This window comes from Oncorhynchus clarkii, chromosome 7 (assembly GCF_045791955.1).
Source record: "Oncorhynchus clarkii lewisi isolate Uvic-CL-2024 chromosome 7, UVic_Ocla_1.0, whole genome shotgun sequence".
In the NCBI taxonomy this organism is placed as follows: domain Eukaryota; kingdom Metazoa; phylum Chordata; class Actinopteri; order Salmoniformes; family Salmonidae; genus Oncorhynchus; species Oncorhynchus clarkii.
Genome location: NC_092153.1, coordinates 22,307,519 through 22,333,824, shown reverse-complemented (window position 1 = coordinate 22,333,824; position 26,306 = coordinate 22,307,519). Strand labels below are relative to the sequence as shown.

The 26,306-nt window shown below is 41.6% G+C and overlaps 1 protein-coding gene across 1 annotated transcript in view; it reads right to left on the bottom strand.

The window, feature by feature from the left end:
* The window catches only part of LOC139413068 (signal transducer and activator of transcription 1-alpha/beta-like), a 36,041-nt gene extending 9,735 nt beyond the window's left edge, over positions 1-26,306 (bottom strand). Inside the window, exons 1-37 of the mRNA XM_071160098.1 lie at positions 26,169-26,306; positions 25,835-25,930; positions 25,586-25,672; positions 25,371-25,449; positions 25,180-25,271; positions 24,791-24,942; positions 24,511-24,669; positions 21,580-21,672; positions 21,412-21,471; positions 21,210-21,315; positions 20,694-20,735; positions 20,469-20,552; positions 20,256-20,354; positions 19,916-20,113; positions 18,253-18,344; positions 17,914-18,053; positions 17,230-17,418; positions 14,601-14,673; positions 14,362-14,470; positions 13,723-13,850; positions 13,357-13,501; positions 13,024-13,119; positions 12,775-12,861; positions 12,560-12,638; positions 12,369-12,460; positions 10,790-10,941; positions 10,510-10,668; positions 10,274-10,366; positions 10,110-10,169; positions 9,908-10,013; positions 9,400-9,441; positions 9,176-9,259; positions 8,961-9,059; positions 8,621-8,818; positions 6,628-6,719; positions 6,289-6,428; positions 1,744-1,932 (exon numbers count right to left, since the gene is read on the bottom strand). Coding sequence (XP_071016199.1) covers positions 1,744-1,932; positions 6,289-6,428; positions 6,628-6,719; positions 8,621-8,818; positions 8,961-9,059; positions 9,176-9,259; positions 9,400-9,441; positions 9,908-10,013; positions 10,110-10,169; positions 10,274-10,366; positions 10,510-10,668; positions 10,790-10,941; positions 12,369-12,460; positions 12,560-12,638; positions 12,775-12,861; positions 13,024-13,119; positions 13,357-13,501; positions 13,723-13,850; positions 14,362-14,470; positions 14,601-14,673; positions 17,230-17,418; positions 17,914-18,053; positions 18,253-18,344; positions 19,916-20,113; positions 20,256-20,354; positions 20,469-20,552; positions 20,694-20,735; positions 21,210-21,315; positions 21,412-21,471; positions 21,580-21,672; positions 24,511-24,669; positions 24,791-24,942; positions 25,180-25,271; positions 25,371-25,449; positions 25,586-25,645 — 3,868 coding nt within the window. The 5' untranslated portion in view covers positions 25,646-25,672; positions 25,835-25,930; positions 26,169-26,306. The remainder of the gene's footprint in view (positions 1-1,743; positions 1,933-6,288; positions 6,429-6,627; positions 6,720-8,620; positions 8,819-8,960; positions 9,060-9,175; positions 9,260-9,399; positions 9,442-9,907; positions 10,014-10,109; positions 10,170-10,273; positions 10,367-10,509; positions 10,669-10,789; positions 10,942-12,368; positions 12,461-12,559; positions 12,639-12,774; positions 12,862-13,023; positions 13,120-13,356; positions 13,502-13,722; positions 13,851-14,361; positions 14,471-14,600; positions 14,674-17,229; positions 17,419-17,913; positions 18,054-18,252; positions 18,345-19,915; positions 20,114-20,255; positions 20,355-20,468; positions 20,553-20,693; positions 20,736-21,209; positions 21,316-21,411; positions 21,472-21,579; positions 21,673-24,510; positions 24,670-24,790; positions 24,943-25,179; positions 25,272-25,370; positions 25,450-25,585; positions 25,673-25,834; positions 25,931-26,168) is intronic.

The window sequence follows — 26,306 nt, the reverse complement described above, 5'->3', positions numbered from 1 at the left end:
TGTCAATAAATTGAAAAAGTTCAGCACTGTCGCTACTCTCCCTAGGAGTGGCCGTCCTGCAAAGATGACTACAAGAGCACAGCACAGAATGCTCAATGAGGTTAAGAATAATCCTAGAGTGTCAGCTAAAGACTTACAGAAATCTCTGGAACATGGTAACATCTCTGTTAACGAGTCTACGATACGTAAAACACTAAACAAGAATGGTGTTTATGGGAGGACACCACAGAAGAAGCCAGTGCTGTCCAAAAAGTTCGCAAAAGAGCACTTGGATGTTCCACAGCACTTCTGGCAAAATATTCTGTGGAAAAATTAAACTAAAGTTGAGTTGTTTGGAAGGAACACACAACACTATGTGCGGAGAAAAAACTGCCACAGCACAACATCAAAACCTAATTCCAACTGTAAAGTATGGTGGAGGGAGCATCGTGGTTTGGGGCTGCTTTGCTGCCTCAGAGCCTGGACAGCTTGCTATCATCGACGGAAAAATGTATTCCCAAGTTTATCAAGACATTTTGCAGGACAATGTAAGGCTATCTGTCCGCCAAATGAAGCTCAACAGAAGTTGGGTGATGCAACAGGACAACAACCCAAAACACAGAAGTAAATCAACAACAGAATGGCTTCAACAGAAGAAAATACGCCTTATGGAGTGAACCGGTAAGAGACCTGACCTCAACCCAATTTAAAATGCTTGTGGCATGACCTCAATAGCAGGTTCACACCAGACATCCTAAGAATATTGCTTAACTGAAACAGTTTTGTAAAGATTGTTGGAGTCGGCTAAACTTTGAACATTGAGATATTAAATAAATGATAGAGACAAAGCCTTGAATAGAAAGAGTTTGTAAAAAGCCAGAAGGCTTTGGAATGTGTTTGATGGAGGAGGAGGGCGATGTGTTGATATTGGGAAGACATATGGATATCTGTGGGTCAGGAGGTGAGGTCAGTTCCCCTTAAGGGAGTAATCAGGGTTGCTATCTGGTTACCTTCATTCCTGTGTAGAACATAAACTGTAAGGAAGAGGGGTGTCTTAAGTAGGATGTTTATATACTGTGTCTGAAATGTTTTGCTGTCTGTTTTCAGCTGTACAGAACCTTTGGGAAGAATAAACTTGGTTAAAGCTTCTCTGAAAAATAAGAACCCAACAAGATGAATGCTCCAAAAATCCTCCTGACCGTTGTGCAGGTCTGATCCGCAACCACAGAAAACGTTTGGTTGAGTTTATTGCTGCTAAAGGAGGGTCAGCCAGTTATTAAATCCAAGGGTTCACGTACTTTTTCCACCCTGCACTGTGAATGTTTACACAGTGTGTTCAATAAAAAAAGTATAATTGAAAAAAACGTATATAATGAAAACGTATATTTCTTGTGTGTTATTAGTTTAAGCAGACTGTGTTTGTCTATTGTTGTGACTTAGATGAAGATCAGATCAAATTTTATGACCAATTTATGCAGAAATCCAGGTAATTCCAAAACAACGCAGAGCCAATTGTGCGCCGCCCTATGGGACTCCCAATCCATGATCCAGCCTGGATTCGAACCAGGGTGTCTTTAGTGACGCTTCTAGCACTGAGATGCAGTGCTTTAGCCCGCTGCGCCACTCAGGAGACCAACTCATACATGGCCAAAAATAAATCAAAATGAAGTATGGTTTGAGGTGTCTGAAAAGCATTTGAGAGATATAGGAAAGCATCAGGAACAAAAAAAAAAAAAGATTAAAAAAAGGTTGCTGGCTGCTTACCCTCTGAGGCCCTAGTGTAGAACTTTCCGAAGGCCTCGTCTTTGGGGATGTCTGGGTAGAGGAAGCAGAGTGGGTTCTCTGGGATGTTCTCAGCTGCCATCACCTTGTAGTTGCGGATGATTTTAGGTAGAGCGATGACAGACAGCTTCTTCTTGGTATAAGGCTCCACAGCATGGAATACAGGCTTATCTGTGGAACATGGGTGACAGGTACAGTTGAAGTTGGAAGTTTACATACACCTTAGCCAAATACATTTAAACTCAGTTTCATAATTCCTGACATTTAATCCTCGTAAAAATGACCTGTCTTAGGTCAGTTAGGATCACCACTTTATTTTAAGAATGTGAAATGTCAGAATAATAGTACAGAGAATGATTTATTTCAGCATTCATTTCTTTCATCACATTCCCAGTGGGTAAGAAGTTTACATACACTCAATTAGTATTTGGTTCTTGGTAAATGTATTTGGTAATTGTTTAACTTGGGTCAAATGTTGTTTCAGGTAGCCTTCCACAATCTTCCCACAATAAGTTGAATTTTGGCCCATTCCTCCTGACAGAGCTGGTGTAACTTAGTGAGGTTTGTAGGCCTCCTTGCTCGCACATGCTTTTTCAGTTCTTCACAAATGTTCTATAGTATTGAGGTCAGGGCTTTGTGATGGCCAGTCCAATACCTTGACTTTGTTGTCCTTAAGCCATTTTGCCATAACGTTGGAAGTATGCTTGGGGTCATTGTCCATTTGGAAGACCCATTTACCACCAAGCTTTAACTTCCTAACTGATGTCTTGAGATGTTGCTTCCAATATATCCACATAATTTTCCTCTCTCATGATGCCATCTATCTTGTGAAGTGCACCAGTCCCTCCTGCAGCAAAGCACCCCCACAACATGATGCTGACACCCCCATGCTTCATGGTTGGGATGGTGTTTTTTGGCTAACCCGGTTTCCTCCAAGCATAACGATGGTCATTATGGCCAAACATTTCTATTTTTGTTTCATCAGACCAGACGACATTTCTCCAAAAAGTACGATCTTTGTCCCCAGGTGCAGTTGCAAACCATAGTCTAGCTTTTTTATGGCGGTTATGGAGCAGTGGCTTCTTCCTTGCCGAGCGGCCTTTCTGGTCATGCCGATATAGGACTCGTTTTACAAGTGGATATAGATACTTTTGTACCCGTTTCCTCCAGCATTTTCATAAGGTCCTTTGCTGTTGTTCTGGGATTGATTTGCACCTTCCGCACCAAAGACGTTCATTTCTAGGAGACAGAACGCGTCTCCTTCCTGAGCGGTATCAGGCTGCTTGGTCCTATGGTGTTTATACTTGCGTACTATTGTTTGTACAGATGAATGTGGTACCTTCAGGCATTTGGAAATTGCTCCCAAGGATGAACCAGACTTGTGGAGGTCTACAATTTTTTTTTCTGAGGTCTTGGCTGATTTCTTTTGATTTTCCCATGATGTCAAGCAAAGAGGCACTGAGTTTGAAGGTAGGCCTTGAAATATATCCATAGGTACACCTCCAATTGACTCAAATGATGTCAATTAGCCTATCAGAAGCTTCTAAAGCCATGACATCATTGTCTGGAATTTTCCAAGCTGTTTAAAGGCACAGTCAACTTAGTGTATGTAAACTTCTGACACACTGGAATTGTGATACAGTGAATTATAAGTCAAATAGTCTGTCTAAACAATTATTGGAAAAATGACTTGTGTCATGCACAAAGTAGATGTCTTAACCGACTTGCCAAAACTACAGTTTGTTAACAAGAAATTTGTGGAGTAGTTGAAAAACGAGTTTATGACTCCAACCTAACAAGCTGACGACACCGCTCGCGTTGCGTGCGCTGCAAAATAAATTTAGAGATCTATATTATTCAATTATTGAACCCACACTGCTCGCACGCGCCAACAAGCATCTGCGTTGCCAAGGGCTAAAATAGAAGTCAGTTCTATTTTTGACACAGATCGCGCTGCAAGTCCTGCCTCTCCCATCTCCTCATTGGTTTATAGAAGCAGGTACCCACGTGCCATCTCCTGATTGGTTATACCCACGTGGATGACTGAAAGACGAATGAGTTCAGGGGCAGTAATGCACCTAATTTATGAAAGTTGCCAATCACAATATAAAGTCAAGAGAAGAAAAATCCTGGAAGGAGGAGAGATGACTAGAAATGATTCAGTTGACTGTTTTATGTGTGGATTAATTGGCGGAGTAGAGGACCTTGTGCATTTCAGGTAAACTAACAACTCAATGTTTATATCATCTGGACAAATTAGCTAGCAACAGCAAGCCAGCTAAATAGGACAAATTAGCTAGCAAGTGCTAGCTAACTAGCTAAATTGCCATAAATGTTTAATGCTTCTCGGCCTGTCCCCAAATTAACATAATTGGTTCAGAGTTTGTTTTGATATTTTAACCTGCGTGTCGTGATCGCTTTTGGTGTGGGGGGACAAAATACATTTATGCACGATGGCGCACGCGCACAGCCGGTTTGGGTTCCGTGTAAGTGTATGTAAACTTCCGACTTCAACTCTATATATCTGGCGACAGGTTTAGCATTCATCTTTGCATTCTAACAGAAAGTAGGCTGGCCCTCTTTGACATCGCATTGGTCAAAACATTGCATTCTGTTAATTTATAAAGCCCTTTTGCAAAAACAAAAAAAAAAATGTATTTACCTAACATTGTTACTAACATATAGAAGTATGAGTTACCATACTCTGTCACAGGGATGGTTAACTCTTGAAATTCCTTCTGTCACTACAGATTTAGGATTAAACGGCTTTTAGTTGATTTGCACCTCATTTATAGAACCATTTTGAGAATAATCTACAGTTGGATGCATTGGTGGTCAGATGACACAGATGCTACACTACAGGACTGTTTTGCAAGCACAGACTGGAATACGTTCCGGGACTCATCCGCATCGAGCTAAAAGCATGCACGGACCAACTGGCAAGTGTCTTCAATGACATTTTCAACATGTTTCAAGCAGACCACCATAGTCCCAGGGAAGCGAAGGTAACATGCCTAAATTATTACTGTCCCATAGCACTCACGTCGGTAGCCATGAAGTGCTTTGAAAGGCTGGTCATTGCTCACATCAATAGTATCCTCTCAGATACCCTAGACTCTCTAATTTGCATACTGCCCCAACAGATCCACAGATGACGCAATTTCAATCACACTCCCCTTTCCCACCTGGACAAAAGGAACACCTATGTGAGAATGCTGTTCATTGACTACAGCTCAGCATTCAACACCATAGTGCCCACGAAGCTCATCACTAAGCTAAGGACCCTGGGACTAAACATCTCCCTCTGCAACTGGATCCAGGACTTCTTGATGGGTCGCCCCCAGGTGGTAAGGGTAGGCAACAACACGTCTGCCATGCTGATCCTTAACACTGGGGCCCCTCAGGGGTGTGTATTTAGTCCCCTCTTGTACTCCCTGTTCACCCACGATTGCGTGGCCAAACACGACTCCAACAGGGCTGTCGGGGAGCAGGTCAAGAGCGTCAAGTTCCTTGGTGTCCACATCACCAACAAGCTATCATGGTCCAAACACACAAAGACATTCGTGAAGAGGGCAAGAAAAAACCTTTTCCCCCTCAGGAGACTGAAAAGATTTGGCATGGGTCCCCAGATCCTCAAAAAGTTCTACAGCTGCACCATCGAGAGCATCTTGACCACTTGCATCACCGCCTGGTATGACAACTGCTCGGCATCTGACCTTAAGGCACTACAGAGGGTAGTGAGTACGGCCCAGAACATCACAGGCCAAGCTTCCTGCCATCCAGACCCTTTATAATAAGCGGTGTCAGAGGAAAGCCCAAAAAATTGTCAGAGACTCCAGTCACTCAAGTCATAGACTGATTACTCTGCTACCGCACGGCAAGCAGTAACAGATAGCCAAGTCTAGGACCAAAAGGCTCCTTAACATATTCTACCCCCAAGCCATAAGACTGATGAACAATTAATTAAATGGCCACCCCACTATTACATTAATCCCCCCTCCATTTGTTTTGTACACTGCTGCTACTTGCTGTTTATTATCTATGCATAGTCACTTCACCCCTACCTACATGTACAAATTACCTCTAACCTGTTCCCCCGCACACTGACTCGGCACCGGTACCCCCTGTATATAGCTGTGTTATTGTTGTTATTGAGTTACTTTTTATAATTTTTTTACTTTAGTTTACTTGGTAAATATTTTCTTAACTCTTCTAGAACTGCACTGTTGGTTAAGGGCTTGTAAGTAAGCATTTCACGGTAAGGTCTACACTTGCTGTATTTGACGCATGTGACAAATCAAGTTTGATTTGGTCCCTTTTGGGCAATTCAGTTTGTTGGTTGAGGACCTCTTTATTGAGAATTTAGTGTAGTGTTTTCCTATACTCCCATGCTGCCTTCTGGATTCCACCCAGTAATCCACTCTGCTAGAATAAAAAAAATAAAAAATAAACAAACACAGATTCAAATAAAACACCTTTAATTGTAAATGGCTACAGTGTGTGTACGTGCGCAAGTGTGCTACTCACCGTTTAGGTCGTGTTCCACCCAAGTGAATGTGATGGCTCCGTCTCTGCTACTCTCACTGAAGCGCAGCAGAAACGTGCCTGGACACTTCCCAGTCAGCATGGCCTTTGCCCTCTCCTTACTCACAAAGCCCAGGATGCAACTGTAGTGGGAGGGAACAAGCAACATTTCTTTATTACTTACATTACTGTATTTGTTTTAGTAGGCAGGGACAATGCACATTGTTCATCATGGCTTTCAATCTGCCAGATGTAGCCATTCAGCTAATATGTCATCCCAATAAGAGCACTAGTTATTTGCTTTGTAATTGTCAATCCCAAAAAGAGTAAAGAAAAACTCACCCATCGTTCCACAGGGACAGCAGGTGTCTCTTGATGAGGTCAAGGATGTTTTCGATCCACAGACAGAAGGGAAACCTCTTCTCACTGAGGCTCTGTAGTTGACACAAGGGAGCACTTACTCAATGTCCTCCTCATATATACAGTGCCTTGCGAAAGTATTCGGCCCCCTTGAACTTTGCGACCTTTTGCCACATTTCAGGCTTCAAACATAAAGATATAAAACTGTATTTTTTTGTGAAGAATCAACAACAAGTGGGACACAATCATGAAGTGGAACAACATTTATTGGATATTTCAAACTTTTTTAACAAATGAAAAACTAAAAAAATTGGGCTTTCAAAATTATTCAGCCCCTTTACTTTCAGTGCAGCAAACTCTCTCCAGAAGTTCAGTGAGGATCTCTGAATGATCCAATGTTGACCTAAATGACTAATGATGATAAATACAATCCACCTGTGTGTAATCAAGTCTCCGTATAAATGCACCTGCACTGTGATAGTCTCAGAGGTCCGTTAAAAGCGCAGAGAGCATCATGAAGAACAAGGAACACACCAGGCAGGTCCGAGATACTGTTGTGAAGAAGTTTAAAGCCGGATTTGGATACAAAAAGATTTCCCAAGCTTTAAACATCCCAAGGAGCACTGTGCAAGCGATAATATTGAAATGGAAGGAGTATCAGACCACTGCAAATCTACCAATACCTGGCCGTCCCTCTAAACTTTCAGCTCATACAAGGAGAAGACTGATCAGAGATGCAGCCAAGAGGCCCATGATCACTCTGGATGAACTGCAGAGATCTACAGCTGAGGTGGGAGACTCTGTCCATAGGACAACAATCAGTCGTATATTGCACAAATCTGGCCTTTATGGAAGAGTGGCAAGAAGAAAGCCATTTCTTAAAGATATCCATAAAAAGTGTTGTTTAAAGTTTGCCACAAGCCACCTGGGAGACACACCAAACATGTGGAAGAAGGTGCTCTGGTCAGATGAAACCAAAATTGAACTTTTTGGCAACAATGCAAAACGTTATGTTTGGCGTAAAAGCAACACAGCGCATCACCCTGAACACACCATCCCCACTGTCAAACATGGTGGTTGCAGCATCATGGTTTGGGCCTGCTTTTCTTCAGCAGGGACAGGGAAGATGGTTAAAATTGATGGAAAGATGGATGGAGCCAAATACAGGACCATTCTGGAAGAAAACCTGATGGAGTCTGCAAAAGACCTGAGACTGGGACGGAGATTTGTCTTCCAACAAGACAATGATCCAAAACATAAAGCAAAATCTACAATGGAATGGTTCAAAAATAAACATATCCAGGTGTTAGAATGGCCAAGTCAAAGTCCAGACCTGAATCCAATCGAGAATCTGTGGAAAGAACTGAAAACTGCTGTTCACAAATGCTCTCCGTCCAACCTCACTGAGCTCGAGCTGTTTTGCAAGGAGGAATGGGAAAAAATTTCAGTCTCTCGATGTGCAAAACTGATAGAGACATACCCCAAGCGACTTACAGCTGTAATCACAGCAAAAGGTGGCGCTACAAAGTATTAACTTAAGGGGGCTGAATAATTTTGCACGCCCAATTTTTCAGTTTTTGATTTGTTAAAAAAGTTTGAAATATCCAATAATATTTATATAATAATCCTAATAATAATCCTATATATATATATATACACATCTTTGTGAACTGTAAATATTTTAAACAAAGTACAACTTATAAAAGGATTTATATAGCATACATAAAGGCTTCACAAATCATCCTCAAGTGTATGTCATACTCTATAAATGGTGTATAAACATACATAGGACATTATGTCACATTTGGCAAGACACCCTACAGTGGGAGTTGTTTTTTCCCCCTTTAAAGAGCATTATATACACATATAGATGATTTGTGAAGCATTTATGTTTGCTACAGTATATACATCCTTTATCAGTTGTACTTTGTTTAAATTGGGATCAAATATTCTGTTTACTCTAATCCTAACCTACCTTGACAGCACCGAACATGGTCCAGGAGATAAGGCCCTCAGGATTCCTCTGTGCTTTCTGGTCCAGTAGTTTGTCAGCCAGCATGCCTAGCTGCTCATCATTGAGCCCCCTCTTGGTGACAGAGGAAAACTGCCAGCTCAGCACCTCAGATAGCTGACCCCAGGACACTGCCGGAGGGTTCAGGAAGAACTCCAGGTCCTGTTCCAACAAATCAATCATATTTATTTAAAAACTAATTTTTAAATCAAATGTTGTCATAAAGTGTTTGAAGGTAAGCCAGCAAAACACCTTCAAAGCAAGGAAAAACTCCCAGGAGGAAGGAACCTTGAGAGAAGACTACCTGGGGCTCGCTGGTCAGCATGTTGTACCACAGGATGGAGGCCCAGCCACTGGGCAGCTGGCTGCAGTTGGAGATGACCACGATGGGCAGGGAGATGGTCTAAAAAGGACCAGAGGCCAGACTAAATCAAAGGCAAATTAAATAAGGCCAGAGCGCTGTTGGACCTCATAAAAATGGGAGTGTAGGCCTGAATCTCTATATTTCAGATCACTTACCCCTAGTTTGATTTCCAGACCTGACTGGCGGAGTTCCGACTCAAAGCAGATGCAGTGCAGCTCCTCTGTCACAATAAGAGGCCCCTGGAATAACATGGTCAGAAACATAATCCGCACCAGAATGTATTTAATACTCATCATGAAATTCACAAATACTGTACAGATTACATGGTCATTATAGCCCATTAAGACCAATCAGAAACCAGCTCTCTTAGGTCTCTTACCTCTTTCTTTCCTCTTCCAGTCACTCTCTGCTCTTGCAGTTTCTGTGTCGAGATCAAAGAATAAACTGTAAAGCAGGGATCATCAACTACTGTAGATTCAGCTGCAGGCCGATATTTTCTTGAGAGGATGGTCAGGAACATAATTACCAATAATTTGTAGCCTACAAATTGACCGCAAGAAGCCCAAACAGATATCATATTTTACTATAACACAATCATATCAAACCTTGCTTACATTTGTATACGGTCACATATATTTCTTTAATATGCGTGGGAATACTTTGGAACAGATTTCCAAAATTAAAATCACTTGGAGCTGATTTGCTGGTGTTTTTACAGTAAAAAATAAATAAATACACCTTGACCGCCACTTGACCTCCAAATAAAATGACCTTCAGTTGGGGAACCCTGCTGTAAAGAGTGATGACAGTGCAGGTCCAAATGGACAAATGGGACAACTCATTCAGACGTAGTGCCCTGTATGCCATTTGAAATGGTGCTAGCTTACCAACTGGACAAACTCTGCAGCCAAGCTTCCATTTGACTCCTCCATAACTTTTGTGTTGGTACCCAATATGTTAAACTTACGAAACCCTTTCTTTTCTGTAACATCCCTGGAGAGAAAAGAAAACGTGCATTCCCCCTTTAGTTATGTATTCACATAGCAAATTCAAGAGCAGGACAAAATAACACCACACTCCTTTACTTACTTGTCAAACAAAGCTTTCACTTTGAGTTGATAGTTGAATTCCTGGAGCTTCACAAGAAATCTAGAGGAGAGGAAATACAAATTAAAACTCACCCAGGACTGTAAGGATCCATAGGAACTACAGATGGGAAGAACTACAGACTGTGCTGTTGTGTTTGTGCTTACCTGAGCTTGACAGTGAACGGGCTCTTTGTCTGCAGCACCAGAGGTCTCTGTGGATATGTGGGCATACAGGGCTGTCTCTCTACCACCAAGGAACTAAGACACACCACAGAGACACAAGGAATTTTGAGGTGATATACTGTATAGAGGCGAATATATATACAATTTAAATGATCAAAAACGGCAGCAAAAAACAGAGTGGGTGTTTAACTTCGGAATACAAGTGTGGTGTCACTCACTGTTCTAGGAGGTTCCGGAACAGTGCCAGGGCCCGCCCCTCCAGGAAGCCTTTCTGCTGTTTGATTGGGTCGTTGTCGTATGTGTACTTCTGCTCTAGTTCCTGGAGCTCCTTCAGCTGCTGCCTCACCTGCTGCAGGCTTTCTGCCACCGCTGTGAACCTACAGGGGAAGAAGAAGATGAAGCAGAATAAGAACAATACTTTATTTTGTTGGGTTCCTAAATTCATCTTTTTGCTTAATCAGACAAGAGATGCCCAAAAGAATGAACTAGTCTCCTCACCAGTTCTGCAGTTGGTCCAGACATGCGTTGGGTGGTCCTCCAATACAGGAGCTCTGCAGCCTCTTCTTCCACTCAGGCAGCTCCTCTGAGATCAAGTGTGACTGGACCGCCTCGGCAATGTTGAGCACCTCCGCCAACTGGCCAACCACTTCCTGTGGAGGCAGACAACAACATACGTATAGTTATTATTTACTCTATAACCGTCATCTACTCTTCAATATGAGCATGCTGGTTATAACTAGGTAATACACTCTCAGTCATTCAGACAGACTATGATACATGGTATTCTTAGCAGTGCTTGATGCATGATTAGTCATGCTTTTTGTCATTGCATTTTTTTATTCACAGTACAATGCCATGGTAGAATTACATTGGACTATTTAACGTCATCATGGCTAGAGGTCGACCGATTATGATTTTTCAACGCCGATACCGATTATTGGAGGACCAAAAAAAGATACCGATTAAATCGGCCGATTTTTATATATATGTAATAATGACAATTACAACAATACTGAATTAACGATGAACACTTTTATTTTAACCTAATATAACACATAAATAAAATCTATTTAGTCTCAAATAAATAATGAAACATGTTCAATTTGGTTTCAATAATGCAAAAACAGTGTTGGAGAAGAAAGTAAAAGTGCAATATGTGCCATGTAAAAAAGCTAACGTTTAATTTCCTTGCTCAGAACATTAGAAAGCTGGTGGTTCCTTATAACATGAGTCTTCAATATTCCCAGTTAAGAAGTTTAAGGTTGTAGTTATCGGAATTATGACGCGTCGACTATTTCTCTCTATATCATTTGTATTTCATATACCTTTGACTATTGAATGTTCTAATAGGCACTTAAGTATGGTCAACCTAATCTCGGGAGTTGATAGGCTTGAAGTCATAAACAGCGCTGTGCTTCAAGCATTGCTAAGAGCTGCTGGCAAACGCAGTAAAGTGCTGTTTGAATGAATGCTTACGAGCCTGCTGTTGCCTACCACCGCACAGTCAGACTGCTCTATCAAATCATAGACACACAGAAATACGAGCCTTTGGTCATTAACAAAATATGCAGGTTTAAATATATACTTCTGTGTATTGATTTTAATGAAGGCATTGATGTTTATGGTTAGGTACATTTGTGCAACGATTGTGCATTTCTCGCAGATGTGCTTTTGTTAAATCACCCGTTTGGCAAAGTTGAAGTAGGCTGTGATTCGATGATAAATTAATAGGCACGGCTTTGAATATACGCAACGCAGGACAGGCTAGTTAACCTAGTAATATCATAAACCATGTGTAGTTAACTAGTGATTATGTGAAGATTGATAGTTTGAGATAAGTTTAACGCTAGCTAGCAACTTACCTTGGCTCCTTGTAGCCACAAGGTCCTTTTGATGCTGCACTCGCGAAACAGGTGGTCAGCCTGACACGCAATCTCCTCGTGGATTGCAATGTAATCGGCCATAATCGGCATCCAAAAAGGCCAATTGTTATGAAAACTTGAAATCGGCCCTAATTAATTGGCCTTGCCGATTAATCGGTCGACCTCTAATCATGACCCATCATGACCCCTCTTACCAGTCTCTTGAACTTCAGCTTGAAACACATCTCTACAATCTGCAGCTTCTCGTGTTCCAGCTGTTTGGGTGTCAGCCCGTTCATTTCATGTTCTAAAGTGGGAGAAGGAAAAACATTCACTTACTGACTAAACCTGAAACACAGACCTGTAAATAAATGATCTATTACAGATTGAGAATAAAACACCTCACCTCTGTTCTTAAGAGTATTTTCCTTAAAGTCATGCTCATCTTGAAGGTATTCCAGAGACTTTATATTCTGATCCGCTTCCTAGCAAGTGAGATAAACATGTTGGATCAGATAGATGGCAAACCTGACATGCATGAACATGTACTGCAAATCACTGATGGAACTGTTCCACCAGGAAACAATCAACATCTAGTATATGATGGAAATGATAACTCACCTGAACCTTGTTTTTCATGTCTTTGACTTTGTTGTCCAGATTTTGCTTCTCCAGAACCATGCTGGTCTGTGTGTTTTCTCTGTCGGTCTGAAGAGGAAAATACTGTTCATTTAACTGCACAGTTAAAGCATGTAAACACTCCAATATACAGTTATGTATCATCTACAATATCTGACAGCACGGATAGAGAAAGACGTGTGGTGATTTTACTAATTACAATGTATGTCAATACAAGTTCATGCAGGGCACCTCTATGCTTTTGGCAGCAGCCAGAATCCTCCGCTCCTCCTTCAGGTTTCTGGAGATGATCATGGCCATGTGAACGGGGTCCTCCTGAAAGTGGTCCTGGAAAAGTGGGTACTTTTTTACTACAAACTCAAAAAACATTTACTGACATTGGGGTCATAAATTCCACATCAACAACTCATTCAAAATCAATCTTTTCAGGAGTTAAAAGGGGAAATTAGCAACATAATGTATAACTTTTAATTAATCATTCCTGTAACATACAAGCAATAAAGTATGGAAGGCCACTGGCAGTAAGGTCTGTCCTGAAAATATGTAACTGAGATAGTACTACACCTGGAGGTTTCCCTTGAACTTGCGGATGTTGTGTTGTCGCAGGAGGTCTTTCTCCAGCGCGAAGCGGCTGTGTTGGTCATCAAGATGGGCTAGGAGATCGTGGAAGCGGACAGTGGCCAGTGATTCGTCAACAGCCACATTATCCCTATGGATTGGATCATTGACATACCGTATATAAATCTCAGAACAGCAACATTATCTCTACATAGATATGGATTCACAGGGGAATTAAGATTGGATGAACGAGATGAAATACAATAAAATACAGATATAATTGAAAAGGGTAGAGTACAGTAGAATACCAGTCAAATAGAATAGATCTTTGTATATCCATTTTAACAGCAGCCTTCATCCCTGCTTGCTTACCAGTCAATGCTCTCAATCCACTTGCTGAGGTACTGTCTGATGTCCATGGGGAAGGAGTCATCATAGAGCTGGTGGACCTGCTCCTGGTATTTAGAATCCAGTAGTTTCAGCTGGCACCACTGGGCCATCTAGAACAATAACAGTCAACTTATTACGAAAAAGTATGTCTATGATAGAAACAGGAACCTGACTACAACATGAATAATAATAATTCACCTTTATATGCCTGGCATGCATCAGCTTGTTGTCCTCCCTTCCCCATGACCTCAATCTCAACACAATGGTTCTGCCCCATTTCCAAACAGTAGCTAGGTTTCCATCCAATTTGTGACAGATTTGAATGCTTACATTCAAAAATCTGCATTGAATGCTTACATTCAAAAATCCCCCCCCCCCCCCCGGGATGCGTGAAGTGATATTGAACAGAAGGTGAAGTGATATTGAACAGAGAGATCTATATCTGAATGTAGGCATTCATTTAAGATATACAATATACCACAACCTGCACTCACCTGGATCACTGGATCGAATCCCGGAGCTGACAAGGCAGTTAACCCACTGTTCCCCGGTAGGCCATTATTATAAAATAAGAATTGGTTGTTAACGGACTTGCCTAGTTAAATACATTATGTAACTTACCACAGCAGTATCAATATTCTTAGGACTTCCACTCCAACAATGGTGCACTGGTACACTTTCCAGCCCTCCTGGCAACATGATCATCTCGTCTTGCTGTCTAGATGGGTCACTAAAACACATTGCAAAAATAAGGGGCAATTAAGTCAGATTATGGATTATACCCAAACCAGAACATTGCAAATAAAATGTCTTCCTGTTACAGATTAAGTAACAGGAAGGGTAGCCTACTCTAAACTTACACTGACACTGATATGATATCGGTCTTTACGTATCCTGTGCCGATGGGACTCTCCACATCCATGGGCTCTGATGCTGAAAAACAAAATGGTGGACCAGATGGACGATTGGGGATGTTTATTATGAACAAAACCTCTCAAAGTAAATGCTCACTAATATATAGTGCATCCCTAGTGTTGTAAATAATAAACATCCCCAAAGGTTTACCAGACACCATGGTCATTGAGGGGATTTTAAACAGAAATAGAATGCCTAAGCTTATCACTTCTATTTTCTGATCAGATTTTTTATTCCTATAATTCTACACTGCTCAAAAAAATAAAGGGAACACTAAAATAACACATCCTAGATCTGAATGAATGAAATATTCTTATTAAATACTTTTTTCTTTACATAGTTGAATGTACTGACAACAAAATCATCAATGGAAATCAAATTTATCAACCCATGGAGGTCTGGATTTGGAGTCACACTCAAAATTAAAGTGGAAAACCACACTACAGGCTGATCCAACTTTGATGTAATGTCCTTAAAACAAGTCAAAATGAGGCTCAGTAGTGTGTGTGCCCCCCACGTGCCTGTATGACCTCCCTACAACGCCTGGGCATGCTCCTGATGAGGTGGCGGATGGTCTCCTGAGGGATCTCCTCCCAGACCTGGACTAAAGCATCCGCCAACTCCTGGACAGTCTGTGGTGCAACGCCACGTTGGTGGATGGAGCGAGACATGATGTCCCAGATGTGCTCAATTGGATTCAGGTCTGGGGAACGGGCGAGCCAATCCATAGCATCAATGCCTTCCTCTTGCAGGAACTGCTGACACACTCCAGCCACATGAGGTCTAGCATTGTCTTGCATTAGGAGGAACCCAGGGCCAACCGCACCAGCATATGGTCTCACAAGGGGTCTGAGGATCTCATCTCGGTACCTAATGGCAGTCAGGCGACCTCTGGCGAGCACATGGAGGGCTGTGCGGCCCCCCAAAGAAATGCCACCCCACACCATGACTGTCCCACCGCCAAACCGGTCATGCTGGAGGATGTTGCAGGCAGCAGAACGTTCTCCACGGCGTCTCCAGACTGTCACGTCTGTCACATGTGCTCAGTGTGAACCTGCTTTCATCTGTGAAGAGCACAGGGCGCCAGTGGCGAATTTGCCAATCTTGGTGTTCTCTGGCAAATGCCAAACGTCCTGCACAGTGTTGGGCTGTAAGCACAACCCCCACCTGTGGACGACGGGCCCTCATATACCACCCTCATGGAGTCTGTTTCTGACCGTTTGAGCAGACACATGTACATTTGTGGCCTGCTGGAGGTCATTTTGCTCCTCCTGCTCCTCATGGCACAAAGGCGGAGGTAGCGGTCCTGCTGCTGGGTTGTTGCCCTCCTACGGCCTCCTCCACGTCTCCTGATGTACTGGCCTGTCTCCTGATAGTGTCCAGAGCATGGAGGCGCTATGCTGACAGACACAGCAAACCTTCTTGCCACAGCTCGCATTGATGTGCCATCCTGGATGAGCTGCACTACCTGAGCCACTTGTGTGGGTTGTAGACTCCATCTCATGCTACCACTAGAGTGAAAGCACCGCCAGCATTCAAAAGTGACCAAAACATCAGCCAGGAAGCATAGGAACTGAGAAGTGGTCTGTGGTCACCACCTGCAGAACCACTCCTTTATTGGGGGTGGCTTGCTAATTGCCTATAATTTCCACCTGTTGTCTATCCCATTTGCACAACAGCATGTGAAATGTATTGTCAATCAGTGTTGCTTCCTTGGAGTTACATTGTGTTGTTTAAGTGTTCCCTTTATTTTTTTGAGCATTGTATAATGTGAAATCTATCATGTCTTATTGTTATTTTGTAAACACTTATATTTGATATATGCCTAGAGTCGATGTCTGTTCAACCTAGAGACTTTTGTTTTTGCATGAACTGCGTCTCAATACACAACATCCGCCGATGTCGGTTTACCCCATCTGCGGCAGCTCTACAGCGGAGTGATCCCATTATGGAAAGCTGAGACTCATGGCCGTTTTAATCTACGACAAGCTTCACGGGACTCGTTTGAAGTCCGTCCCGTCGGCATGTCGACTTTGTTTTTCTTCCCACAAAAACGTCAGTCACCTCCGAACGGTTTAAGCCAGAAACAAAATCACCCCACTATGGAAAGCTGAGACTCACACGAACGGGTCAGCTGTTTTGCTCTATGACGCCCACAAGCTGAACCCCTAGGAGTCTAAGGCGATATCTACAAAGCTAACATATGGAATTGTTTTACTATGGTCATAAGATGGACCATTAAGCTATTTGATTGAGATTTAGGCCCAAAAAATACATACAAATTATTTGATGAAAGACTGAATTTGGCCTTACTGCTATTAGCCCATAGAAACACATTGAATAAAACATTCATACATGGCCAAAAATAAATCTAAACAAAATATGGTTTGAGGTGTCTGAAATGCATCCGAGAGATTTAGGAAAGCATCAGAGCAAAATAACAAAAAAAAGGAAATAACGGTTAAATCCTATTTATTCCATACATTTTTTTACCTCACAGTCACAGGTGACCTTCTCACGAAACCTTGTAAATAATATATGATTTGAAACAAAAAAGGGTCGCTGGCTGCTTACCCTCGGAGGCCCTGGTGTAGTACTTCCCGAAGGACGTGTCTTTGGGGATGTCTGGGTAGAGGAAACAGAGTGGGTCCTCTGGGATGTTCTCAGCTGCCATCACCTTGTAGGTTCGGATGATGTCAGGCAGAGAGACGGCAGACAGCTCCTCCTTGGTGTAGGGCTCCACTGCATGGAATACAGGCTTATCTGTGGAACATGGGTGACAGGTTTTGCATTCATCTTTGCATTCTCTATCAGAAAGTAGGCTGACCCTCTTTGACATCGCATTGGTCAAAACATTGCATTCTGTTAATTTATAAAGCCCTTTTGCAACAAAAAAAAATGCATTTACCTAACATTGTTACTAACATATAGAATATGAGATACCATACTCCGTCACAGGGATGGTTAACTCTTGAAATTCCTTCTGTCACTACAGATTTAGGATAAAACGGCTTTTAGTTGATTCACACCTCATTTATGGAACCATCTTGAAAATAATCTACAGTTGGATGCATTGATGCCCTTTGCGCAATTCAGGTTGTTGGTTGAGGAACTCTTTGTTGAGAAATGTGCTTGTTTTTTATGAATGTATTTTTGGTGGAATCCACCCTGCTAAAATAAAGGTGAAATAAAAATTTAAAAAACACACAGATTCAAATATAGCACCTTTAGTTGTAAATGCGCATGTGTGCTACTCACCGTTTAGGTCGTGTTCCACCCAAGTGAATGTGATGGCTCCGTCTCTGCTACTCTCACTGAAGCGCAGAAGGAACGTGCCTGGACACTTCCCAGTCAGCATGGCCTTTGCCCTCCTCTTACTCACAAAGCCCAGGATGCAACTGTAGTGGGAGAGAACAAGCAACATTTCTTTATTACTTACATTACTGTATTTGTTTTAGTAGGCAGGGACAATGCACATTGTTCATCATGGCTTTCAATCTGCCAGATGTAGCCATTCAGCTAATATGTCATCCCAATAAGAGCACTAGTTATTTTCTTTGTAATTGTCAATTCCAAAAAGAGTAAAGAAAAACTCACCCATCGTTCCACAGGGACAGCAGATGTCTCTTGATGAGGTCAAGGATGTCTTCGATCCACAGACAGAAGGGAAACCTCTTCTCACTGAGGCTCTGTAGTTGACACAAGGGAGCACTTACTCAATGTCCTCCTTATATATATATATACACATCTTTGTGAAATGTAATTATTTTAAACAAAGTACAACTTAGAAAAGGCTTTATATAGAATACATAGGCTTCATAAGCACGACATACAGTGCATTCGGAAAGTATTTAGACCCCTTGACTATTCCACATTTTGTTACACTACAGCCTTATTCTAAAATTGATTCAATAGTTTTTTTTCCCTCAATCGACACACAATACCCTATAATGACAAAGCAAAAACAGGTTTGCAGACATTTTTGCTAATTTATCTAAAATAAAAAAACTGAAATATGACATTTACATAAGTATTGAGACCCTTTACTCAGTACTGTTACGATCTAAATAAAGAGTAAAATCTCGTGGCCGATTAGTAAAGCTCAAACCAAGTTTATTCACCCACTGAGTCAGACAGCTGAACAGACCAATACATATATTTACACAAGCACTGGTATTTAAACCTTCCTCGTATACTGAGCCTCCTCCTGACACATCTGGACAGCCAATGCATCTCTTAAACTAGACAAAACATTAGTGATATCTGTCCTGACCACGGCACAAATTCCTCACTCCTCCCCAACTCGTGGCTGTCCTGTTGACTTGTACCCGACTGTGGCCCTTCTCCTTCCCATAGGATCCCCATTGTCTAACAGTAACGTATTCTGACAGAATGTAAATGTTCTACATTCCCTCTCTCTCACTCAGTGACATGAATAAGGATATTTCATATTTTCAAGTTTAGAAAGTCAGAACTTTGTTGAAGCACCTTTGGCAGTGATTACAGACTAGAGTCTTCTTGGTTAAAACACAGAGACTTTACCTGAAGCCACTCCTGCGTTGTCTTGGCTGAGTGCTTAGGATCGTTGTCCTGTTGGAAGGTGAACCTACACCCCAGTCTCTGGAGCAGATGTTCATGCGTTTGAACCTATCAGTTTTGTTGTGACAAGGTTCACCTTCCAACAGAAGATAGCCCTATTTGGTAAAAGACCAAGTCTATATTATGGCAAGAACAGCTTAAATAAGCAAAGAGAAATGGCAGTCCATCATTACTTTAAGACATGAAGGTCAGTCAATATGGAACATTTCAAGAACTTTGAAAGTTTCTTCAAGTGTCGTTGCAAAACCATCAAGCGTTATGATGAAACTGGCTCTCATGAGGACCGCCACAGGAAAGGAAGACCCTGTCACGCCCTGGCATTAGTATTCTGTGTTTTCTTTATTATTTTGGTCAGGCCAGGGTGTGACATGGGTGATTTATGTGTCTTGTCTTGTAACGCAAAAATATTTTCCAAATGCACTGTAAATGCTTCACAAATCATCTATATGTGCATGTCATATTCTATAAATGGCTTATAAACATTTGGCAAGTCCCCCTACGTTGGGAATTGTTACATCACCTTTTCTACAACATTTAAAAAGAGTATGATATACACTTAGATCATTTATCTAGTGTTTATGCTACAGTATATAAATCCTTTATCAGTTGTACTTTGTTTCAATTGGGACCAAATATTCTGTGTACTGTAATCCTAACCTACCTTGACAGCACCGAACATGGTCCAGGAGATAAGGCCCTCAGGATTCCTCTGTGCTTTCTGGCCCAGTAGTTTGTCAGCCAGCATGCCTAGCTGCTCATCATTGAGCCCCCTCTTGGTGACAGAGGAAAACTGCCAGCTCAGCACCTCAGATAGCTGACCCCAGGACACTGCCGGAGGGTTCAGGAAGAACTCCAGGTCCTGTTCCAACAAATCAATCATATTTATTTAAAAACTAATTTTTAAATCAAATGTTGTCATAAAGTGTTTGACAGTAAGCCAGCAAAACACCTTCAAGGCAAGGAAAAACTCCCAGGAGGAAGGAACCTTGAGAGAAGACTACCTGGGGCTCGCTGGTCAGCATGTTGTACCACAGGATGGAGGCCCAGCCACTGGGCAGCTGGCTGCAGTTGGAGATGACCACGATGGGCAGGGAGATGGTCTAAAAAGGACCAGAGGCCAGACTAAATCAAAGGAAAATTAAATAAGGCCAGAGCGCTGTTGGACCTCATAAAAATGAGTGTAGGCCTGAATCTCTATATTTCAGATCACTTACCCCTAGTTTGATTTCCAGACCTGACTGGCGGAGTTCCGACTCAAAGCAGATGCAGTGCAGCTCCTCTGTCACAATAAGAGGCCCCTGGAATAACATGGTCAGAAACATAATCCGCACCAGAATGTATTTAATACTCATCATGAAATTCACAAACACTGTACAGATTACATGGTCATTATAGCCCACTAAGACCAATCAGAAACCAGCTCTCTTAAGGTCTGTTACCTCTTTCTTTCCTCTTCCAGTCACTCTCTGCTCTTGCAGATTCTGTGTCGAAATCAAAGAATAAACTGTAAAGCAGGGATCATCAACTACTGTAGATTCAGCTGCAGGCCGATATTTTCTTGAGAGGATGGTCAGGGTGCCGGAACATAATTACAAATCATTTGTAGACTACAAACTTACCGCAAGAAGCCCAAACAGATATCATATTTTACTATAACACAATCATATCAAACCTTGCTTACATTTGTATACGGTCACATATATTTCTTTAATATGCGTGGGAATACTTTGGAACAGATTTCCAAAATTAAAATCACTTGGAGCTGATTTGCTGGTGTTTTTACAGTAAAAAATAAATAAATACACCTTGACCGCCACTTGACCTCCAAATAAAAATGACCGTCAGTTGGGGAACCCTGCTGTAAAGAGTGATGACAGTGCAGGTCCAAATGGACAAATGGGACAACTCATTCAGACGTAGTGCCCTGTATGCCATTTGAAATGGTGCTAGCTTACCAACTGGACAAACTCTGCAGCCAAGCTTCCATTTGACTCCTCCATAACTTTTGTGTTGGTACCCAATATGTTAAACTTACGAAAACCTTTATTTTCTGTAACGTCCCTGGAGAGAAAAGAAAACGTGCATTCCCCCTTTAGTTATGTATTCACATAGCAAATTCAAGAGCAGGACAAAATAACACCACACTCCTTTACTTACTTGTCAAACAAAGCTTTCACTTTGAGTTGATAGTTGAATTCCTGGAGCTTCACAAGAAATCTAGAGGAGAGGAAATACAAATCAAAACTTAACCAGGTCTGGACAGATCCATAGGAACTACAGATGGGAGGAACTACAGACGGGAGGTGCTGTTGTGTTTGTGCTTACCTGAGCTTGACAGTGAACGGGCTCTTTGTCTGCAGCACCAGAGGTCTCTGTAGATGTGTGGGCATACAGGGCTGTCCCTCTACTACCAAGGAACTAAGACACACCACAGTGACACAAGGAATTTTGAGGTGATATACTACATAGAGGCATAGAAACAACACTTTGGTTTCTACTTCCAGCTTATACATAATATATACACAGTACCAGTCAAAAGTTTGGACACACCTACTCATTCAAGGGTTTTCTTTATTTTTACTATTTTCTACATTGTAGAAAAATACTTAAGACATAACTATGAAAAAAACACATATGGAATCATGTGGTAACCAAAAAAAGTGTTAAACATATCAATATATTTTATATTTAAGATTCTTCAAAGTAGCCACCCTTTGCCTAGATGACAGCTTTGCACACACTTGGCAATTCTCTCAACCAGCTTCATGAGGTAGTCACTTGGAATGCATTTAAATTAACAGGTGTGCCTTTCTTAAGTTAATTTGTGAAATTTCTTTCTTTCTTAATGCGTTTGAGCCAATCAGTTGTGTATACAGAAGATAGCCCTATTTGGTAAAAGACCAAGTCCATATTATGGCAAAAACAGATCAAATAAGCAAAGAGAAATGAAAGTCCATCTGTCACAATCGTCGTAGTGAGGAGACCAAAGCACAGCGTGATGTGAATATTTTTAATGAAAGACAAAAAAACACGAAGTACACTAAACAAACAAACAAACAAACAAACAGAATAACAAGACGAACGTGACCACTATCAAAACTGAGTGCAAAGATGCAACATCACATAGACAATAACCCACAAACCCAAACTGGAAAATGGCAACCTAAATAGGTTCCCCAATCAGAGACAACGATAAACAGCTGCCTCTGATTGGGAACCAATCCAGACCACCATAGACCTACAATATGCCAAGACTAGACACACACACCTAGACATACAAAACCCTAGATGAGACAAAAACACACATACCACCCTCGTCACACCCTGACCTAACCAAAATATATAAAGAAAACAAAGAATACTCAGGTCAGGGCAATGACACCATCATTACTTTAACTGCCAATACGGAACATTTCAAGACCTTTGAAAGTTTCTTCAAACGCAGTCGCAAAAACCATCAAGCGGTATGATGAAACTGGCTCTCATGAGGACCGCCACAGAAAAGGAAGACCCAGAGTTACCTCTGATGCAGAGGATAAGTTCATTAGAGTTAACTTCACCTCAGATTGCAGCCAAAATAAATGCTTTACAGAGTTCAAAAAACAGACATCGCAACATAAACTATTCAGAGGAGACTGCGTGAATCAGGCCTTCATGGTCGAATTGCTGCAAAGAAACCATTACTAAAGGACACCAATAATAAGAAGAGACTTGCAAGACGAGCAATGGACATTAGACAGGTGACATCTGTCCTTTGGTCTGATGAGTCCAAATGTGCAATTTTTGGATCCAACTGATGTGTTTTTATGAGACACAGAGTAGGTGAAAGTATGATCTCCGCATGTGTTGTTCCCACAGTGAAGCATGGAGGAGGAGGTGTGATGGTGCTTTGCTGGTGACACTGTCAGTGATTTATTTTGAATTCAAGGGACACTTACCCAGCATGGCTACCACAGGATTCTGCAGCGCTATCTGCCATCCCATCTGGTTTGTTCTTAGAGGGATTATTATTTGTTTTTCAACAGGACAATGACCCAGACTATTTGCATTGCCCCCCCGCTGCTATTCTGTTTATTTATGCATAGTCCTTATAAATCTACCCACAACTAACCGGTGCCAACGCACATTGACTCTGTACCAGTACCCCCTGTATATAGCCTCGGTATTGTTATTTTACTGCTGCTCTGAAATTGTTACTTTTATTCCTGAATTTTTACATACATTTTTTACTTTACACGTATTATTCTTAAAACTGCATTGTTGGTTAAGGGCTTGTAAGTAAGCATTTCACTGTAAGGTGTTTCACTGTAACCTGTTGTATTCGGTGCATATGACAAATAAAATGTGTTTTGATTTGAAACACACCTCCAGGCTGTGTAAGTGCTATTTGACCAAGAAGGAGAGTGATGGAGTGATGCCTCAGATGACCTGGCCTCCATAATCACCTGACCTCAACCGAATTGAGATGATTTGCGATGAGTTGGACTGCAGAGTGAAGGAAAAGCAGCCAACAAGTGTTCAGCATATGTGGGAACTCCTTCAAGACTGTTGGAAAATCATTCCTTATGAAGCTAGTTGAGAGAATGCCAAGAGTGTGCAAAGCTGTCATCAAGGCAAAGGGGGACTACTTTGAAGAATCTCAAATATAAAATATATTTTGAAAATATAAATATATTTTTTGGTTACTACGATTCCATATTTTGATGTGTTCACTATTATACTATAATGTAAAAATGGTAAAAACAAAGAAAATCTCTAATGTATCTGTTTCGGTTTTCTTTCTCCTCTTCCTCTGAAGAGGAGGTGTAGCAGGGATCGGACCAAAATGCAGCGTGGTTATTTCAATACATCTTTTAATAAAAGATAAACACGAACCATACAAAACCTAAACAGCCTAATCTGGTGCAAACAAACACTGAGACAGGAACAATCACCCACGAAACACTCAAAGAATATGGCTGCCTAAATATGGTTCCCAATCAGAGACAACGATAAACACCTGCCTCTGATTGAGAACCACTCTAGACAGCCATAGGCTATTCTAGATAACCCCACTATACCACAATCCCAAAACCCCAAGACAAAACACTCCACATAATAAACCCATGTCACTCCCTGGCCTAACCAAAATAATAAAGAAAACACAAAATACTAAGACCAGGGAGTGACAGTATCTACTTAATTTAAATTATCAAAAACGGCAGCAAAAAACAGAGTGGGTGTTTAACTTCAGAATACAAGTGTGGTGTCACTTACTGTTCTAGGAGGTTCCGGAACAGTGCCAGGGCCCGCCCCTCCAGGAAGCCTTTCTGCTGTTTGATTGGGTCGTTGTCATATGTGTACTTCTGAGCTAGTTCCTGGAGCTCCATCAGCTGCTGCCTCACCTGCTGCAGGCTTTCTGCCACCGCTGTGAACCTACAGGGGAAGAAGAAGATGAAGCAGAATAAGAATAATACTTTATTTTGTTGGGTTCCTAAATTCATCTTTTTGCTTAATCAGACAAGAGATGCCCAAAAGAATGAACTAGTCTCCTCACCAGTTCTGCAGTTGGTCCAGACATGCGTTGGGTGGTCCTCCAATACAGGAGCTCTGCTGCCTCTTCTTCCACTCAGGCAGCTCCTCTGAGATCAAGTCTGATTGGACCGCCTCGGCCATGTTGAGCACCTCCGCCAACTGGCCAACCACTTCCTGTGGAGGCAGACAACAACATACGTATAGTTATTATTTACTCTATAACGGTCATCTACTCTTCAATATGAGCATTCTGGTTATAACTAGGTAATACACTCTTAGTCATTCAGACAGACTATGATACATGGTATTCTTAGCGGTGCTTGATGCATGATTATTCATGCTTTTTGTCATTGCATTTTTTAAATCACAGCACGTCATGGTAAAATGTAACCTCATCATGACCCCTCTTACCAGTCTCTTGAACTTCAGCTTGAAACACATCTCTACAATCTGCAGCTTCTCGTGTTCCAGCTGTTTGGGTGTCAGCCCGTTCATTTCATGTTCTAAAGTGGGAGAAGGAAAAACATTCACTTACTGACTAAACCTGAAACACAGACCTGTAAATAAATGATCTATTACAGATTGAGAATAAAACATCTCACCTCTGTTCTTAAGAGTATTTTCCTTAAAGTCATGCTCATCTTGAAGGTATTCCAGAGACTTTATATTCTGATCCGCTTCCTAGCAAGTGAGATAAACACGTTGGATCAGGTAGATGGCAAACCTGACATGCATGAACATGTACTGCAAATCACTGATGGAACTGTTCCACCAGGAAACAATCAACATCTAGTATATGATGGAAATGATAACTCACCTGAACCTTGTTTTTCATGTCTTTGACTTTGTTGTCCAGATTTTGCTTCTCCAGAACCATGCTGGTCTGTGTGTTTTCTCTGTCGGTCTGAAGAGGAAAATACTGTTCATTTAACTGCACAGTTAAAGCATGTAAACACTTCAATATACAGTTATGTATCATCTACAATATCTGACAGCACGGATAGAGAAAGACGTGTGGTGATTTTACTAATTACAATGTATGTCAATACAAGTTCATGCAGGGCACCTCTATGCTTTTGGCAGCAGCCAGAATCCTCCGCTCCTCCTTCAGGTTTCAGGAGATGATCATGGCCAAGTGAACGGGGTCCTCCTGAAAGTGGTCCTGGAAAAGTGGGTACTTTTTTACTACAAACTCAAAAAACATTTACTGACATTGGGGTCATAAATTCCACATCAACAACTCATTCAAAATCAATCTATTTCAGGAGTTAAAAGGGGAAATTAGCAACATAATGTATAACTTTTAATTAATCATTCCTGTAACATACAAGCAATAAAGTATGGAAGGCCACTGGCAGTAAGGTCTGTCCTGAAAATATGTAACTGAGATAGTACTACACCTGGAGGTTTCCCTTGAACTTGCGGATGTTGTGTTGTCGCAGGAGGTCTTTCTCCAGCGCGAAGCGGCTGTGTTGGTCATCAAGATGGGCTAGGAGATCGTGGAAGCGGACAGTGGCCAGTGATTCGTCAACAGCCAC